Source organism: Garra rufa, chromosome 25 (assembly GCF_049309525.1).
Source record: "Garra rufa chromosome 25, GarRuf1.0, whole genome shotgun sequence".
In the NCBI taxonomy this organism is placed as follows: Eukaryota; Metazoa; Chordata; class Actinopteri; order Cypriniformes; family Cyprinidae; genus Garra; species Garra rufa.
In genome coordinates this window covers 15,058,332-15,079,468 of record NC_133385.1, presented here as the reverse complement: position 1 = coordinate 15,079,468, position 21,137 = coordinate 15,058,332, and the positions used below count along the sequence as shown (strand labels likewise).

Genomic DNA, 21,137 nt, shown 5'->3' with positions numbered 1-21,137 from the left:
ATAATATATAACTGTATTACTATATATTTTACTGTTTTTTTTCATATAAATAAATTGACGTTTTTACTTTTTTATTAATTTGATAATAAAAATGATTTAATTGTGGTTTTTAATTATCATTATTATTAATGTTATAATATAAAATTATATATTTTACAATTTTTATTTTATATAAATAAATTATATTTGTATTATAAATTATAAATTATATATTTTTACTATTTTATTACTTTGATAATAAAATTATTTATTTATTTATTTATTTATTTTTTAAATATATTTAACTATATATTTTACAATTTTTTATTTAATAAAAATATTTTTTTATTTTTGCTATTTTATTACTTTGATAATAAAAATAATTTCATTGTGGGTTTTAAATAGTTTTTATTATTATTGTTATTATTATTTGTTTTAAATTATTATTATTATTATTCATTGTTTATAAATATATGTAGAAAAATACATAGTAACTAGTACTAGTATAGTAGTTATGTAAAGGAAAACTGCTACTATTAGTAATAACAATAATAATAATAATAATAATAATAATGATAATAATAATAATAATAATAATAATAATAATAATAATAAATATGTTTGTTTATTTATTTATTTATTTATTTGTGGGTTTTAAATTGGTCATTTGATTCCATACTGTAATAGAAAGCTCCTGTAGATTTAAATTATATCACTTTATCTGAAATTCAAGCATAAAAAGAATAATAAGTACAATGAAAAAAAGTGAGTCCAATCCCAATGCAGCTCTGGTTTACACACATGTATCATGCAACACTCTCACGGCACAAATTGTGTGACATTGCTGTGCTACATGCAGCAAGGTGATAATTTATGTGCGAGTTTGCATGTGTAATGCATGCCTTCATGCAGGATTACCGTAGTTATTTTCAGTGCTAATTAACAACAGTGTGAGAACTTCCTGTAAGCTGTATGATAATCAGCCCAGAACGGAGAAGCACATCATCTGTTTAAACAGGGCAAGCCAAGCTAATTTAGTTTTTTCGTTTCGTTTCGCTAAAACGTTTTTGCACATGGCTGCAGGTATTTGCAGTGATTTAAAGCATTTTACAGGAGTAATTCACCCATTAATGAAAAAAGTCTGTCACTGTTTACTCATTCCATTTTATTTTATTTTATATATTTATTTTTATTTTTTTATTTTTTTTATTTTTTAAATAAATGTTTAGCAGGATTTTCAGGCTGCCCTTTTCCATTATGAATGGTAATGGGGGTTTCCTTTTGAGGATCCAAATGTAGCATTATTTGATGTTATATTTTTGACAATCTGAATTCTGGCATGTAGGGGATTTTGCTGGTTGTCTTCAGCCCATCTCACAATCTTATTAAATTGACTTTGTTCTTCAGATGCAAAAGTAGAAGAAAAGATGAAATAACGTTTCCGTGTAGACAATAAATAATACTGGCCTTGAAGCTTTCATTGTTCGGGAAGGTGAAAAAAACATAATTCATAATTGAAATGTGCCTTTTTTTTTTTAAGTGTTTCGTGTAGCGCTCAGTCCCAGTGGAGAACTCAAGTATTTTTGTTTGTTTCTTTGTTTCTTTGTTTGTTTGGAGCAGTAGTGATAATGCTTTTGTTTATTTATTTAGAATACAGTGGTGATAATGATTTTATTTATTTATTTATTAGGAATACAGTTGTGATAATGATTTTTATTTATTTATTCATTAATTTATTTTTGATAATTTTACTATTTTTATTATTATTATTATATCAAGCATAGAAGGTCCTTTAATATAAATGGTAACTTCTGGTCCAAACACAGTTGTCTTGGTCCAAAGAGTAGATGACAAGAGAGAAGAAGTCCTGTAAAAACGCAATGGCTCGCTACCCATTTTCTGTTTCGGCCGCTTAAACAAATTGTTTCCTGCACTTTATTGATAGAGTTCCTAACTCAAAATGCCAAAAGGCAACAGCGAGTGAATGCAATCTTCAATTCACCGTGCCAGCTGTATAATAGGATTTGGAAAGTGCCATTTGATATGCTTTATGTATTTATTTTGAAGCGCATTAACAGCGGCGTCTGACCTTGCGCATCTCTAAGTATAACCTGAAGATATTAAGAAGGAATTGTAAGGCGCGCTGTGACTACCAAGCTGAAAACGTAACATTATCAATGCAACTTTTAGCAAAACTGAGCTAATTAAAAACAACTTTTAATTTTATAGATAAAATGAAGAGATGTTGAAATAGATATTAGATAATAGACATTGTTTAGATATAATATGTGAGTTAATACAAGCTTTTTTCTTGCTCATATGGCAGTCTAGATACTTTTATTAGCCTGTATATAATAGAAATAATGAAAATATGAATATTATTAGGGTGATGTTTTAAAGAACAGGGGTAATTGTGTTAGTACTTGTTTTTCACCTTGCTAAGACTTCTTTTAGTATTTACAGAAATTATTTTAATGGCCCTTTTGGGGCTTTAGACTTTCCAATTAAGGAAAAGAAAAGTATTTTACTGACCTAATTAGCTGCAGGGGTCATTTGACACGTCTTCTCCTGTCTTAAAAGCTAAAACTAATTAAGACTTTTCCCCAAGATTTCTCCTTAAATATATCACAGCGGACCACTGTTATTGTCTCAAAATAATCTCAATTTATAGCCATAAAAGCGATTGCGGCTGCTCATTACATTTGGATTTCAGATTGAAGTTCACAAAGAGCAGTACAACATCTGATAAAAGTCCCTTTCATTTGGCAGTTCGACTAAATTTTCTGCTTCCTAATAAAAGAATCATTCGAATTAGCAATGCAGTACATATTTCAAAACATTTAGCTCATTTTTTTATTGGACTGGTCTATTTGTTTACTCGTTTATCCTTCAGTATGACTTATTTACCCACTGTCTTCCTCTCATGATACCTGTCAAAAGAGATGCACATATTTTGTAATCCCTGAGGGAATAAACACTCCCAATCCATATGTATTTTATATGAAAGTCTTTATATCTCTTACACTGAAGCGGCTGTGCTTATTTACACTGAGTACTATGGCCTCTTTCTTTAACATAAAAAAGTAAAATAAATAACAAAATTAAATAAAAGAATAACTTGGTCTGTCTGTCTTTGTATAGTTCACTCGTTGGCCTTGTGTCAAGACCTTATGAACTAAATGACCTTGTGAATCTTCCTAAGAGAGATCCGAGGTAAAACGGACTGTCAGGATCAAATGCTTTGAATGACAGCATGACTGTTCCTGCATGTTCTCTGCATATATTATGTTGTTGCACATTCAAAAACAGACAAATGTTAGCTTGCTCATTCAAGACTCAACTTTTTTTTTTCTTCTGTTAGCCCAGTCAGGTCTCAATAGGTCAGATTTTTATTTGCTTTAGTGTCATTTTCAGTGGCCCTGAGGCACAAATGTGAAAAATGCTGTTTTCTTAGAATTGCTTTGAAGTGGTAGAAATTATAGAATAGCTATATAAAATATTAAGACAATAGCTGAATCATCTTAAATATATCATATACAACATTTTATTTTATTTTATTTTATTTTATTTTATTTTATTTTATTTTATTTTATTTTATTTTATTTTATTTTATTTTATTTTATTTTTTATTTTATTTTATTAAGACTCAGTTATGGCTTATTTATAGTTACAACATTTATGACTTTTTTTGCTGGCCCTGTCATGCCAAGACTGGCATCAAATGTGTAGTTTGATTCCTGAACAAATGAATCTCATGAGCCAGTTGAATCAAACTGAGCTCCTGGTTGTTGAATTTTTTGATTTGCTTACCGAACAATACAGAAAATTGTTAATTTTGTCTTGTCTGATTTGCAATTAAACAAGAATTGTTACTACTTTATACTTACAAAATCATTGAATCAATTAATTGGTGAATCAGTAAATTTGAAAATCAGTCATTTGAATCATGTCAAAATTAATGAATCAATGAACAAATTCTATCATGAATCAATGAATCAGTGTAATCATGAATCATTTAATCAATTCAGTCGATTAATTGGTGAGATGAGTAAATCTGAGAATCAGTGAGTCATCATGTGTCAATTAATGTGGCAGAATTGACAATAAAGCTGACTTTGACTTTGACTAATGATTCAGTTAATTAAATTTACTAGGAATTTCTAAGAAATGGCAAGTAAAACACTAAATTACACGTATTTTTAATTTTTTTATTTTCTTATTTTTTATAGAGTAAAGTGAGTCTTATTTGTTCAGAAGTTTATAAAAAGTTGTTCATTTTGTGTTTGCAATTAAACAAGAATTTACTATTTTATATTGAAATCAATGAATTGGTGAATCAGTAAATTTGAGAATCAGTGAGTCATTTGAATCATGTCTCAATGAATGAATGAATCAATCAATCAATTCGATAATAAATCAGTGAATCAATGTAATCAGGAATCATTTAATCAATTCAGTCGATTAATTGGTGGGATGGGTAAATCTGAGAATCAGTGAGTCATTTGAATCATGTGTCAATTAATGATTCAATTAATTAATTCAATCATGAATCAGTGAATCAATTCAGTCTATTAATTGGTGATAGATAGCAAGTCCCACATTGAATTAAACAGTACATTTTGAAGTAGAAAGTTTTCTTGTGCTTTTTCTTCTATATTTTCAAGCTTAGCAAAAACGTAGAAAGAAAAAGTGTAGTTTGATTCCTGAACAAATGAGTCTCATGCGCCAGTTAGATCAAACTGAGCTTCTTCTTGTTGATTTTTTTGATTCGCTTACCGAACCATACAGGAAATTGTTCATTTTGTCTTGTCTGATTTGCAATTAAACAAGAGTTGTTACTACTTTATACTGAAAGAATCAGTGAATCAATTAATTGGTGAATCAGTAAATTTGAGAATCAGTGAGTCATTTAAATCATGTCTAAATTAATGAATCAACAAACAAATTAAATTATGAATCAGTAAATCATTTAATCAATTCAGTTGATTAATTGGTGGGATATTGGGATATTGAATAATAATGTCATAAATGATGCAGAAATTAGTATATTTTTTACTGTAATTATTTGTTCTACTGTAATTATTGTAATTTCTAAGAAATGGCATGAAACACATTGAATTAATCATTAATTAATTAATTAATTAATTTATTTATTTTTTATTGTTTTGGAGGTAAGTGAGTCTCATTTGTTTAGAAATTTGGATCCATTTGGACCAAACTGTGCTACCGGTTGCTGAATTATTTGATTCGCTTAGCGAAGTATACAGAAAGTTGTTCATTTTGTCCAATTTGCAATTAAACAAGAATTTGCTTTTTTTTATAGAAATAATCAGTGAATCAATTAATTGGTGAATCAGGAAATTTGAGAATCAGTGAGTCATTTGAATCGTGTCAATGAATTTAATCAAAAATCAGTGATTCAATTCAATCTAATTGTTGGTGATAGATAGATAGATAGATAGATAGATAGATAGATAGATAGATAGATAGATAGATAGATAGATAGATAGATAGATAGATAGATAGTTTTGCCTTCAAATGTCATGTCAGAACAAAAAAAAACATAGATAGACAGAACAACCAAACAAACAATAAACAGATGAACATGATCATTTTGCCATCAAATGTCATGTCAGAACAACAAAAAAAACATAGATAGATAGAACAACCAAGCAAACAATAATTCTGCCTTCAAATATGAAATGTCAGATAGATAGATATTTTTATTTTGTGCAATGCAATGCACAGTGATGGAAGATATGGAATAATAATGCTGTAAAATTGATGCCACAAATGCAGCAATGAGCGTATTGGGAAGGTGCTGTTTCAGTCAGCTATTCTGAAACACTCTCACGTTGGCCATCAGGCTGTCTTTATTGTCAAGGCCTGTCATTTATCTATTGTCTGCTTGGAGGCCTGAAACTGAATGTGGGTGTATTTTTGTTGACGCCACTAAATGAGCCGATGATGGGACTTTGGGAAACTTGGGGAGTCAGTGTTTACCATGGCCGAGGGCCACAGCAGCTGAGGCTGTTGGGGTTGAATCAGGCCGAGGCGTTTAATGTGTGACCAAATGACAGAGAAGAGCTCAGAGGCCAGTCACAGCTCGAAGAGATAACGTTTATTCTGACAAATGAGCCTGCCCGCTTTTCCCTCTCAGATGTATTACGCTGCATTCATTTTCCATTAAGCAACCAATGTCATTTTGTGTGATGGCTCTCTTATTCTCTCTGCAGGACCCGTGGCTGTGATCAGCGGTGAAGAGGACTCCGCCAGTCCCCTCCATCACGTCAATCACGGCATCATAACCCCGTGTACCCTGGATGCCGGACCAGACGCCGTAGTGATAGGCATGACCCGCATTCCAGTGATCGAAAACCCGCAGTATTTCCGTCACGGCCACAACTGCAATAAGCCCACGACTTGTGAGTACCTATTTTTATTTTATTTTATGCAAGTACTAGATTTTTTTAAGCATATTCATCTGCTATATTTGCCTACTGGTTATTTATTCTGAAAACATTTGCATTTGCATTGCATTTGTCACAAGCCTCCACATGCTTTCATGGTTGTGGTTGCCAGATATCAAGAATTGAAATCTGCCAATCATAGCTTTTCGCTTCAGTGGATACATTTTCTCCCCAGTGCTAAAATGTTAAAAATGTTACTTTTGTGAAATATACTCCATATAATAATCCATTTGTTTTTTTGTTTTTTTTACAATGCAATATAGTTTGATTCCTGAACAAATGAGTCTTTTGAGCCGGTTCATTTAAAACTGAGTTGCTTGTTGCGTAATTATGTGATTCACCTACAGAACCACAAGTCATTAATTTTGTTCCTACTTTATGCTGAAAGAATCAATGAATCAATTAATTGGTCAATCAGTAAATCTGAGAATGAGTGTCAATTCAGTGTATCAATTCAATCATGAATTCATTCATTCAATATATTAATTGAAATCTGTGATTCATTTTAATCATGTGTCAACTAATAAATCGTAGAATTAATTTAAATCAATTAATTGGTAAATCAGTAAATTTGACAGTGAATCATTTGAGTCATGTGTCAATTAATGAATCAGATTTCATCATGAATTGTTGAATAAATTCAATCTAATAATTGGTAAATCAGTAAATGAATCATTGACTGATTCATAACGTGTCAGTTAATAGACCAGTGAATCAATTCAGTCACGATTCATTGAATTCAATATATTAATTGGGGAATCAGTACATTTGAGAATTAGCAAATCATTTGAATCATTTGAATGATGTATCAATTAATGAATCAATGAATCAATTCATTTATGAATCATTGATTAAATTCAATCTATTAAGCTGTAAATTAGTACATTTGAAAATTAGTAAGTCATTTGAATCATGTCAGTTAATGAATCAGTGAATCTGTTTAGTCATGAACCATTGAATTGAATTGAATAATTTGTGATTTAGTACATTTTGAGAATTAGTGAGTCATTTGAATGATGTGTCAGTTAATGAATCACTGAGTCAATTAATTCATGATTCATTGATTTAATTCAGTCTATTAATTGGTGAATCAGTACATTTGAGAGTTAGTGAGTCATTTGAATCATGTGTCAAGTAATGAATCAGTGAATCAATACAGCCACAAATCATTGATTCAATTCAATCTATTAATTGGTAAATCAGTACATTTGACAATCAGTGAGTCATTTGAATCATATGTCAGTTAATGAATCAGTTTAGTCATGAATCATTGATTCAATTCAATCTATTAATTGGTGACTCAGTACATTTAAGAACTAGTGAGTCATTTGAATTGTGTCAAGTAATGAATCAGTGAATCAATTCATTCATGATTCATTGATTAAATTCAATCTATTAAACTGTATATTAGTAAATTTGAGAACTAGTTAATCATTTGAATCATGTGTCAATTAATGAATCAGTGAATCAGTTTAGTCATGAATCATTGATTCAATTTAATCTATTAAACAGTAAATCAGTAAATTTGAGAATCAGTGAGTCATTTGAATCATGTCAATAAATAAATAAATTTAGTCATGAATTATTGAATTAATTTAATCTAATAATTTGTGAATTAGTACATTTTGAGAATTAGTGAGTCGTTTGAATTATGCGTCAGTTAATGAATCAATGAGTCAATACAGCCACAAATCATTGATTCAATTCAATCTATTAATTGGTAAATCAGTAAATTTGAGAATCAGTGAGTCATTAGAATCATGTCAATTAATGAATCAATTCAGGCATGAATCATTGAATTAATCAAAGAGTCAATTCAATCTTGAATCAAGAAAATGTTGCCATATTTTTATAAGAATAGGCCTGTATATTTTGAACTGCATACTCATGATTCCCATTCCTATTGCCTTCCAACAGCCATTTTCCGTAATCCGACTTTGTTCCACACAGCAGGTGGCAGACATTGCTGAGCTCTTCATTGCCCCCTTGAGTACTCTTCCAAACAGAACTGATTCAATTAAAGTCTGAAGACTCCTGCCATTTGAAAAAGCCTATGAAAGCATACGTATTACAGTGAGTTGCAGCGACATTGACAGTGATTTGTGGAGTTTCTGTCCTTGCCTAAATTTTTACAGTGTTCTCAGGGAGTGCGTAAATCTGCTGCCCCCCTAAGCAAGACTCATCATATTTTAGTGCACCTACTGTACTGTCATATTTTCAGAGTAAATTGAACTCGGGTTTAAATTTAGGTCAGCTGCAAATTCCCTCATGCGCCTTACAGATTGAATTCTAGACAAAAGCATATGTACGCCTGAGAAAGAGAAGGTGAAAAGGGAAACGGGGGCGGGAAAAGTCGATAACTACGTTTAAGAACAATTTTTGAGAGTGGGCTCTCAAAGGGGTCTCAACCACCAAAAGAAAGCAGATTTTTTCAGTTTTTGAGTGTTTTGAAGTTATATACACTACCAGTCAAAAGTATTTGAACAGTAAGATTTTTTATTGTTGTTTAAGAAGTCTCTTTTTTCTCACCAAGCCTGCATTTATTTATATATATCTAATGTAGGCCTACAACAAAAACTGTAAAATTCTGAAACATTTTTACTATTCAAAATAACTGCTTTCTATTTGAATGTATTTTAAAATGTAATTTATTCCTATGATCAGAACTGAAGTTTCAGGGATCATTACTTCAGTCTTCAGTGTCCTTCAGAAATCATTCTACTATGCTGATTTGCTGAATGTTTTTTTATTATCATTATCAACATTTAAAATATTTGAGTAGATTTTTTTTTCAGGATACTTTGATGAATGGAAAGATCAAAAGATCAGCATTTATCTGAAATAAAAAGCTTTTGTAACGTTATAACAATATAATATCAATATTAGAATGATTTCTGCAAGATCATGTGACTGGAGTAATGATTCTAAAAATTCAACTTTGAAACACAGGAATAAATTACATTCTAAAATATATTCAAATAGAAATCAATTATATAAAATCAAAAAATTACTGTTTTTGGTTTACTTTGGATCAAATAAATGAAGGCTTGGTGAGCAGTAGAGACTTTAAAAAATATTAAAAATCTTACTGTTCAAAAACTTTTAACTGGTAGTGTAGTTCTCACTTGAAAATATAGTTGTTAATATACGGAAATGTATTCATATATGTAATAAATAAAAGTTATCAAACATATAATAATATTACAAAATATATGCTTTTTTTGTATATTTTTTAAAGAAGAAAAAAAAATGACAGTCTTTTATTTTTTAATAGTTAATTTTTCAGATTAATTTTAATTTAATCTATTTTACCAGGATGAAAAGACTCTATATTCATATGGTAATTCTAATATCTTGCACAACTGGCAAACCTTTTGATTTCCACCTGAGAAAAGGCTTCACACAAGTCCTTTTGGAGCACCGATGGGTTTTCTCTTCCGCACGGCCTTGATCCGGACTAATCTGTGAATTATCTGTCGTTAGGATTTTACATTATTCCGGGGCTGGCAGACTGTATTCCCTCAACGCATCCATTCTCTCTGAACTTCCTCTGAGCTTTTCCATGATTTCCAAATCAAGCCAAAATTGGATTCTCAGTGGCATACAGAGAGAAAAACGGCGTTACCTTGTGTTTCCGGACACCATGTGCTCAGATCTGCCTGTTCTCGCTCCAATGTGGAGACAATCCCAAACTAGTCGAGCTTTGTTAAATCGGCTTAATTTTATCGGCCTATAAAGATGCGATTCTGGTTCTCCAGCCTTCTTTTGAACCCCCAAAAAAGCGGCTGAGTATCATCGGTCACATTGTGCTGCTTTGTTGCCTCATAATCAAATAAATTAGATTTTCTTGTGGGCAGAGACATGCAACTCAGGAGGGATATCACTTTTGAAGCACCTGGAGGCGACCAAGAAGATTAATTTAATTCATCTGAGGCGAAGCAATAACAACACAGCTGATTGCATGAGGTGTCAATGTCATGTCCGAATCCTGAATCTTTTATCTATACTTTCTTTCACTGACCTTTTATTGCAGATTCTGTATATATTTTATTTCTGTTAAACAGAGAACAAGTGGACAGATGGTTGGGCTGATTTTATTTATTTATTTTTTTATATTCATTCTACTTTGAGCATTGGCAATTTGTCAAAGTTGTTTATTAGTCTTTCCGGGGATCCTAATTGTTCACATTTCAGTGAACTCAGACACCAAAAAGAAAAAAAAATAGAGGGACCCAGATGAAAAACGACAAAGCCGTAGGCAAACAAAGCCAATATCCGCTGCTCCATGAAGCTGATACACAATCAAACAGTGCCTGGTGGCTATGAAGAAGCACATGGATGGGTTGTAAAGCTGCTTGATTTGTCATTTTGTACTTGGAGAGTGGAGGACGTGGAAAGAATGAGATATCAGTAGCTGTGGAGGATGACTTGGGAGCTGGTATACAGTAGCTTAGCTGTAGACCGTAAAATGTTTAATTGAATTAGATTCATTCCCTGTTCTGAATGTTTTGTTGTGTTGGCATAGTGGTTAAGAAGCTGGGCTGATAACCAAAAGATTTCAAGTTTGAAGCTACTGGAGTTAGGAAATGAATTGCACCATCCTTCTGTACCTCGACTAGCAGATGGTTCTCAAAATAAGGATTGGCCCCGTTTTTCTAAACCCCTCCGCTCAATGCTCAGGCTAACTCAGTAAGCCATAGAAATCATATTAAGTGTGGAAAAACATACATATGTATATAAACACCCAGAGTTCTCTTTAAGAAACCGTGTGAGTCTTTAATGGCAAGATGAGTGATTTGTAATCAGCCAGGCTTGTGTCTGTGGGTGTTTACAGCAAGGGTTTTGAACATGTGCTTGCTAATAGATTAATAGCACAGGATGTTTTATTTATTCCTTTTTATTTCCAGTACCTTTTCCTTTTCACACGCAAGGGGCTGAAATGAGCCGGAACTGAGAGTTTCAAATTTAAATATGACTTCATGCTAGCTTGAGCGTGAGTCATTATCAATGAACGTCTTTTGTCAGGCATCAAGCGACAGCTTTAAAATTTAAAGGAATATATATTTTAAGTCTCCTCAAGTTTGTGTTTTAAGCATTTTACGTTTATTCCAATATAATGACTCAAGGCAGTAACAATTTAAATTTATTTGTGAACTCACGCTATTCTTTTAAATAGTTTTAACTCTTTTAACTCTTTTTTTATTGTTGGTATTGTCAGTCATTAAAGCTTGGTAAATATTAGTGATGCGCAGGTCGGGGTCTTTTTTCAATCCGCGGGTCCCGCTTTTATGAAATTATTTGGCCCGCCCCAGCCTGCCCCGCACCACTGTAACTATTTTTACAACCCGCCTCGCCCCTCACCCGCGACCATTAAATAGACATACTAGGCATTGTAATCCAAATGAAAACAGCCTTTATTTCAGCCCAAAAGTGCTTGGAAACATTGCCCTGTAAACTGGCAACAACATACGATTATGAATATGAAGCATAAATCAGGTCATATTAATAACAAGATAATCAGTGGTGTAACGTTAGTGGTGCCGGAAGAAAAGTGGGTATGTGCTTAGGAATTTTGTTTTGAACTTTCTATTTGAACGCATTCGTTTACTGGATCCTTGGACTGTTCACTGTTTTAGGGAATTTCTGATCGTAAAAAATCTGCTTCTTTTTATTTGTAAGGTATTGTTTTAGTTATTATGTAAAATGACTAGGTTGCGGGAGACGGAGCTGGCGCATCATGGCGCAATCATCAAATACATTTCAAAGCAAGCCGGCGCCACGGTCCTGACTGCATTATTACTGTCTATCGTGACTGCACTGGCTGGCAGCGGAGAGCTGCTTGGCGCTTTCGTGACGTGTCAGGTGACCTGAAGTATATTAGTCTTCATTTTGACGTAACAAAGTGGTTATATCTAAATGTGTTATATTGTTCATTCAGAGTGATTCACGAACGCAGAATGTGCACAAACAAAGGAGGCGGGATTTATCGCATTAACCAATCACAGCCGAACAAATCCAGTCATACCCAATCATATCGATGGAGGTATTGCCTCCTCTCACCTGACTTTCCTTCATTCATTCTCAATTACGCTCCACCAAACTCACTGCACGCTTTAGTTAAAACTAAACGGGCTCAAGGGAGGCAAGAGAGACTCTTGCTGTAACCTTACCTGCTGGTGTCACTGTTTGATGATGTATTTTTAGAAAAACAAGTGATTCATACACTTTTTAATAAATTTTATTCTCATCCATTATTTTAAATAAGCACTGCCTCCCTTTCCTCCTCAGAGGAAACACCCCTATATACAGTTTAAGTCAAAAGTTTACATACATCTTGCAGTATCAGCAAAATGTTATGAGGGACCATACAAAATGATGTTATTTTTTATTAAGATATTAAGATAATAAAATATATTTCACATAAAAGACGTTTACATATAGTCCACAAGAGAAAATAATAGTTACATTTATAAAAATGAGCCTGTTCAAAAGTTTACATCCCCTTGATTCTTAATACTGTGTAGTTACCTGAATGATCCACAGCTGTGTTTTTTGTTTAGTGATAGTTGTTCATGAGTACCTTGTTTGTCCTGAACAGTTAAACTGCCTGCTGTTCTTCAGAAAAATCCTTTAGGTCCCACAAATTCTTTTCAGAAGGAAAAACGATGAATTAATAGCCGGGTGCTGAAAACGTTTTGAATTTGAAGATCAGGGTAAATTAAACTTATTTGGTCTTCTGGGAAACATAATGTGGTGGATGTGGTGCATCCCCGAACTTTGGATCTGAAATAAACTGATTCAGAATTATAGCTTTCAGAAAAAAAGTGGTCTCGTGGCACAACTTGCCCCGGTGCGGGGTAAGTTGTGCCTTTGGGGAGAATACATTTGGGTAAATTGTGCCAGTGATGAACTGTAATGCTATATAAAATCAAGACAAATTCAATACAAAATTGCTCATTTAAGGTTTATTTATCGTTTATTTATTTATCGTTACCCTATTAAACTATTGGCATGTCATATTTTCTACTTTTTCGGAAAACACAAAAAAACTCAAATACACAATATATGATATTTGTGAATAATTAGAACGCTGTCTGTCAACAAAACGCTGTCTGTCAATTATGTAACATATATGAAAGATGTTACTTACTTATGAACATTTCTGAAAATCCCATTGTGACTTAGGCCACTTAAAAAAACTGACAAACGACAGGTAAATCAAACACTGATGAGGCACGCTCATCTTTTCACACAGATTGTCCCCTGTGGCTATGTAGGTCTAGATCAGGGGTGCCCAACCCTGTTCCTGGAGATCTACCATCCGACAAAGTTCAGCACCAATTACAGAAAGCTGTGTTGGAGCAGGACTGTAACTAAAGTCTGCAGGTAGGTAGATCTCCAGGAACAGGGTTGGTCAGCCCTGGTCTAGATCCGGACTATTACTTAACATCCAACTTGCACAACTTAACCCTGCCCCTTTGGCACAAATTACTCCAGACCGACAATTTTGAAAGACTAGCATGATCCCACAGTTTAGAGCTAACGTTATGCTAACTGTATAGACTCACTGTGTAGCCAACTAAAGCACTAAAACGTGGGTAATATTTTCAAACTTGTCTATAATTGTTCAGACGCAACAATCAAAAAACCTTGATCATTACTTTGAAAGGCAAAAAACTGTTGTTGTTTTTTTAGCTAAAATGTGCTTAGCCCTCATGCCATGTGTCTCTCTTCTTTGGGGGAGGGGTAAATTGGATGACTCTTCAAAAGTATGTGGTCACATGACTAATTTATTCTATGGTTTTCTAGAAACAAGGGGTGGAACTACTTCCCCCCTGGCACAAATCACCCCACTTTCCCCTAATAAATGAAAAAATATGATATTTAGGCGAAATTAGAAAAAATGTGCACATCTTCATTCTGTTCAAAAGTTTTCACGCCCCGGCTCTTAATGCATGTTTTTTCCTTCTGGAGCATCAGTGAGCATTTGAACCATCTGTAACAGTGGCATATGAGTCCCTCAGTTGTCCTCAGTGTGAAAAGATGGATCTCAAAATCATACAGTCATTGTTGGAAAGGGTTCAAATACACAAAAATGCTAAAAAAAAAAAAAAAAAAAACTAAGAAATTTGTTGGAACTGAAGGATTTTATGAAGAACAGCGGGCAATTTTTCTGTTCAGAACAAACAAGGAGCTCATGAACAACTATCACTAAACAAAAACACATGTGGATCGTATTAAGAATCAAGTGTATGTAAACCTTTTGAACGGGGTCATTTTTATAATTTCAACTATTATTTTTTCGCGTGGACTATATGTAAATGTCCTTTATATGAAATATCTTAGCGAGGTCATTACTAAATTAAAAATATTAATTTTGTAAGATCCCTTATATTTTGGTAAAATAATTTCCATTTTGTAGATTCTGCAAGGTGTATCTATTTTAAATCTCTCTATTAATATAATTTCTTATTTAGTGCCAGACTACAGTACATTCTCCTCCAGGTTAAACTCTCACTACAGTGACACCATTTGACTACTTGTCAGGTCAACAGGGCTATCAAAGTATTGGGATGGATATATTGGCTACAGTACATACAAAGGCACACAGCTTCATTATTGCAGGCTGACTAAATGTAAGGCCTGTAGCAATGTTGGCGAAACTCTGTGAAAGCAGTGAACCCTTTGTTCAATGGCCGTCAATTACAAAAGCCTCTTCCCTGTAATCATCTCTCTCAAGACTTCCACCCTGAACCTCCTGGCATTTTAGCAGTGAACTCATTCCACCCCAATTAGCCATTAAAGGACCTCACAGAATTTCACAGCACATTTGAAAATACAAACTTCAACTACTGAAGACTATAGTCTATAAGTTAGCTAGCAGCAGTTTTTGTCACTGGGCCCAAAGATGTCTACTGAGAGTTTTGAGATGCTTGTGGAGCAATGAAACATCTTGAGTTTAACATGAACAGACATACCATACACAAACACACATACATGTAATTATTTAATAATTAGGGTGAATTCAGGTAAAGTGGGCCGCTTTTTTTTTTCCTTTTCTTTATGACTTGTCTCAACTTTAAGATCCAGCTATAATATTTTAATTTAAATACAGTTTTACAATACAATTTGATGTGATTTTGAGATCATGCACAAATTTCTTTTCAGATAAAGTGGGCCGTCAGGTATTTAGAAATGTTTTTTTAATGTTTTTAAAAATTGCAAAACATTACTATTATTTATAATTATAATATAATTATTTATATAATTTATATACAAATTATAAAATAAATTTATATTGTTAAAATATACATACTAGAGAGAGAAAGAGAGAGTACATTTATAAAAAAATACATTTAAATGTAATTTTTGAAGATATGAAAATGTGTGTAAATATATATATAAAATATATGTATTTTAAAATTTTATTGTACATTATTTTAAATGAAAGAAAAAGCATACTACTACTGCAAAAGCAGCTTTTAAAAAGCATACTAAAGAGAGAGACAGAGTACATTTATTATAAATAAATTTTAAATTAATTTTTAAAGATATGATTATTTTTAATTTAATGTAAAAATATATTTTAATTTATAAAAAATGTATGTATTTTAAAGTTTTATTATTTGACATTATTTCAAATTTAAAATACATTTAAAAAGCATACTAAAGTATATAATGTATTTTAAATGTGAGTTATTTTACTGTTCTAATTAATAAAAGCTTATTATATATATATATAGAGAGAGAGAGAGTACATTTAGTAAAACAAATGTAAAAATGTAATCTTTGAGGATGTTTTTATAACTATAATCCAAACTATATTTAAATACATATTTAAAAATGTATGTATTTTAAAATTATATTATTTTACATAATTTTAAATTAAAAATAAATGTAAAAAGGCATACTATAGAGAGAGAGAGTAAATTTATTAATAATAAATTTAAAAAGTGATTTTTGAGGATATGACTTTTTAATAAAATCTAAAAAATATATTTAAATATATAAAAAATGTATGTATTTTAAATGTATATTATTTCACATTATTTAGATTATTTATTTAAAATCCATTAAAAAGCATACTATATATAAACTAAATTTATTAAAAATAAATTTAAAATTTTTATTTTTTTAAGGTTAAGACTTTATTTTTTAATATAATCGAGAAACAAAATATGTAAATGTATATTTAAAAATATATTTATTTTAAAATTCTGTTATTTTAAATTTAAAATAAATGTAAAAAGCATTCTATAGAAAGAGAGAGAGTACATTTATCACAAATAAATTCAAAAACTGCATTGTTGAACAGATTTTTGAGTATATGTATATACAGTATATATAATAAAATGTTGAATTGTCTAGGCTTTATATAATGTATTTTCAGGGTAAAATAATGTTATATAATAATATATTATTTTGAATTGAAAATACATTATAAAAAGCCTAGAAAATTCAACATTTTTGGTCTACGAGATGGAACATTCAAAAGCTCAAGGATATATGTTTTCCATTCATCTTTTCAGGCCTTTTTTATGACAGAGGATTTCTTTTATTGTCTGAAACCAAAGGAAAGAGAAAAGAACAGCCTTATCTGTTTTGACAGAGCACCTTTGCTTTCAAACAGCATTAAAGACGATCTTCTCTCTTATGTCTGCTGGCAAGATTAGAGAGGAAGAGCTCCATAAACAGTTACAGACCATTTACCGCCGTCGTTTTGGTGCAGAGAGGTTCAAAGTGAAGTTCTACGTAAATTAATTTTGCGTAAAAACTGATTTTTCTCATTATTTCATCTTAGCTGATTGCTTGTATTTGCAGTGACTCTCCACCACCTGGTTTTGCTGCCATATCAAGTGAGGAAAAAACTAAAAAGTAGAGCACAGTTGCACAGCGGGAGCCATTTTGTAATTTTCCCAGGCAATCACTGCCAGAATTATCAACAAGTGCAAAAAGCTGTCAAGAAATTCGTACCCCAATTTTACTGGAATGCATATTTCCACCCTGTCAGGCCTGAAGGAAGCCCTGGAGGCTGGATCAGTAAAGTGGGACATTTATCTCCAACCATTTAGTCAAAACTGTCATGCAACATCCAGTTAAGTGTTGACCTCAGTCGGCGGGTGCAAAACTGTGTTGAACCAGCATCAAATTGACATAAGCGAGGTATACAGAAACGGTTTCTTCCACTTGTTTCCATGAAAGAAGTTCAGAAAGTGTGGGCAAGCATTTCAGTCTGAAATTGCCGAAGTGTCTGTGTGAAACGACACTCTTGGGGGCCTTTTAGAAACTTATTTACTTCGAGCAACTTCAATACAAACACAATGCGCTGAAAGATATGTCCTTATTTTCTTTGCTTTTGTGCTCCAGACACAAAAAAAGTATGATACACTTCTGGCTCGCTCACCTCCGGAGGCAAAGGCTTACCTTTATAGAATTATATATCATTGTGGACAAAGAATAGTGTTCATCTTGAGAGCAATCCTGTGTTGTTAGAGTGGAAATATCATGATGCACCATAGCAATAGATTCAATAACAGCTCTGAGGATGCAACCAATGCTGCTTATAGAGATGAACACAGCTGTAAATGGATTTCACCTTTATGATCTCAAAATGTCTTTACAGTAGATGCCTGTGTAAGATGATGTTTTTGTTACAACGGTTTTTATTTATGCAATAGAAGTTAATACTAAAAAAAAAAAAAAAAAAAAAACGGCCAAAAAAAAGGCAAATCAGCAGATTAGAATGATTTCCGAAGGATCGTGTGACACTGAAGACTGGAGTAATGATGCTGAAAATTAAGCTTTGCCATCACAGTAATAAATTTAATTTTAAAATATAAAAAATGGGGGAAAAAAAGATATTTTAAATGGAAGTAATTTTTCATAATATTATAATTTCTATCACAATGTAATTTTTTTTACTGTATTTTTGATCTAATAAATGAAGCCAAAAAAGTCTTTATAATTTTTTTTTTCATTTTATACATTAATCATTTTACACACACACACACACACACACACACACACACACACACACACACACACACACACACACACACACACACACACACACACACACACAAAACCATTATTTTATTCATAATATATTAATTGTATTATTTTATTTTATAAATAAAATTTTCATATCTTTCATAGTATTTATTTTATCTTATATTCCCTATATCTATTTCATGTTACAGATATTTTGTATTTTGTTATGAAAAAATAAAATAGACAGATTCAACATTATTTTATTCATTTTTTTCATATTATTTATTTTAATTCTATGTTTTTAATATATTAATATTAATGTTATTTTTATATTTCTCATATTATTACATTTATATTCAGTTTTTATTATTTTAATTTATTCAGTTTATTTTATTATTTTAAATTTTTTATATTATTGTTATATTCTTTTATTTACATTTTAATTTAATCATTTTTATATTTTTCATATTATTTGTATATGTTATATTTTATGATTTTTATATTTTAATAAAATAATTTTATTTCATTGATTTTATTTGTATGTTTTTAATATAATTGTTTGTATGTTATATTCTATATGTTTTTTTTAATATAACAATTTTAGTTTATAAAATTTATTTTTATTTTTTTCATACTATTTATAAATTTTTTTATTCTGCTATTTTATATTTATTACATATATATATATATATATATATATATATATATGACCCTGGACCACAAAACCAGTCACAAGGTTCAGTTTTTTGAAATAAATAAGCTTTTTTTTTTTTTTTTTTTTTTTTTTTTTGAGGGAAAATACTTAAATATCGAGAAAATCACCTTTAAACTTGTCCAAATGAAGTTCATAGCAATACATATTACTAATGAAAAAATTAAGTTTTGAGATATTTACGGTAGGAAATGTATAAAATATCTTCATGGAACATGATCTTTACTAAATATCCTAATGATTTTTGGCCTAACATAAAAAAAAAAAAAAAGATCATTTTGACCCATACAATGTATTTTTGGCTATTGCTCCCAGGTCACATATTTTATATTTTATTATTAAAAAAAAAATAGATTTGGGGTATAAGGATGCATGTTGTGTTTTTACTGTTAAAGTGGTCCACCATCTGAAAAAGTTATTTCAAACTCCAAAACCCTTATTAGAAACCCTAAACTGAGTCCTAAAATCCCAAAATCCCAAAATCTGATTGATGATTGAAATGGATGTTTGTTTTGGTACAGTAAATGTCCTACTTGAGTAAATCCCATTAAGCTTAATGCCATATCACAACTTTACGTCTACTTTTCATTCTTGCGCATTGATATGTGTCTCGACTTGACGGCACTAAATCTTCACAAAAGCCACATTTTTAAATCACAGCACTTTATTAATATGTTCCTCTCTGATGTTCCCCTCCTGCTGTAAAAGAATGAAAGGCGTCTAAAAAGACGGATGATGTTCTCCGGTGAACCATGGGGAGCTTTGGCTGACAATAATCGTGCTGATGGTGCGCACCTTGCGGTCGGCCTTCTCCCATTAGCTACAGGTGTAACCACCGCAGGAAATTAATCCTTATTAGGAAGCGTTGAAGGGGGTGCGACTCTGGACGTTTCTGCTGGCCTAATGACAGATACATATCATGCCCGAGGTCCTATTATTCCTTCAGCCCCAGCTCTGCCTCCTGGCGCTCCGGTGCTGGCGTTTTAATGAATCTGTATTTTTATCATCTGTCAGTTTGTATTAGATGATAGCTTTAGATTTCTTGCAGGACATTAACGGAGAGGCTGCTTGGTAATGGGAGCGCACAGTGCAGCGGGAATGATGGAATGCAAGCGCTGGAGGAACAGATTTCCAGTGCGCTGGGCTCTTTTATTTGAGTCAAGGGTAATCATTTTGCATGATGTTTGGAGAGGCCTCCAGTTTTATCTTTTTAACTGCTTCCCTGGGCTCTTTTAAAAGACAGTGCTATAGTTATGGCAAGTCTGAGTCATCCAAGATGGAATCCGTTATTTGCATTCTCAGCGCTGATCAATGTATCTCAGACGCTAATGCATGTGAGTTGTATACACAATAAGGATTTAAAAAAAGAAAGATATAAAACTGATAAAACATATCAATTGTTTTTATATATTATTTTATATATAAATACAATATATTATTAAATTATTAATGAATATTGTTTGTTCCAGATCTGTAATTCTCCTTTAATATAGTTTTAGAGGACCAGTAGTTTTAAAATGACAATTTCACCTTGCGAGATTGGTTTGTCATTTATTAATTCATTCATTCATTTAAATGGCACCAAATTGACATGGTAATTAAATAAACTTCTTAAAAATCTACTATTTCTTAAAAATATCTATTACTTATTTATTTAAATTATTTCATTTCTTCATTTTTCAGCTTTTCCAATTTTATTATAGCTTTCTTTATCTGTATATTGTCTACTTAATAATTTATCAATCTATTTATTTAATAAGATTTTTTTTTAAAAAGTAAAAAGCAAATTTTATATATATTTTCCTCTTAAAATACTATTTTAAAAAAATATAAATTATTTACAAAACACTTATTTTTTAACTTTTACAATTTTGTAATACCTTTAATTTTTATATGTATGTTTACTTATTTTTTATGAATCTATTTTTTAAATGACATTAACCCTCTTAAAATAAAACTATATATATATATATATATATATATAT

The 21,137-nt window shown here is 31.3% G+C and overlaps 1 protein-coding gene across 1 annotated transcript in view; it reads left to right on the top strand.

The window, feature by feature from the left end:
• Positions 1–21,137, top strand: part of LOC141301352 (NT-3 growth factor receptor-like) — an 89,748-nt gene that overhangs the window by 25,741 nt on the left and 42,870 nt on the right. The window contains exon 6 of the mRNA XM_073831594.1: positions 6,216–6,404. Coding sequence (XP_073687695.1) covers positions 6,216–6,404 — 189 coding nt within the window. The remainder of the gene's footprint in view (positions 1–6,215; positions 6,405–21,137) is intronic.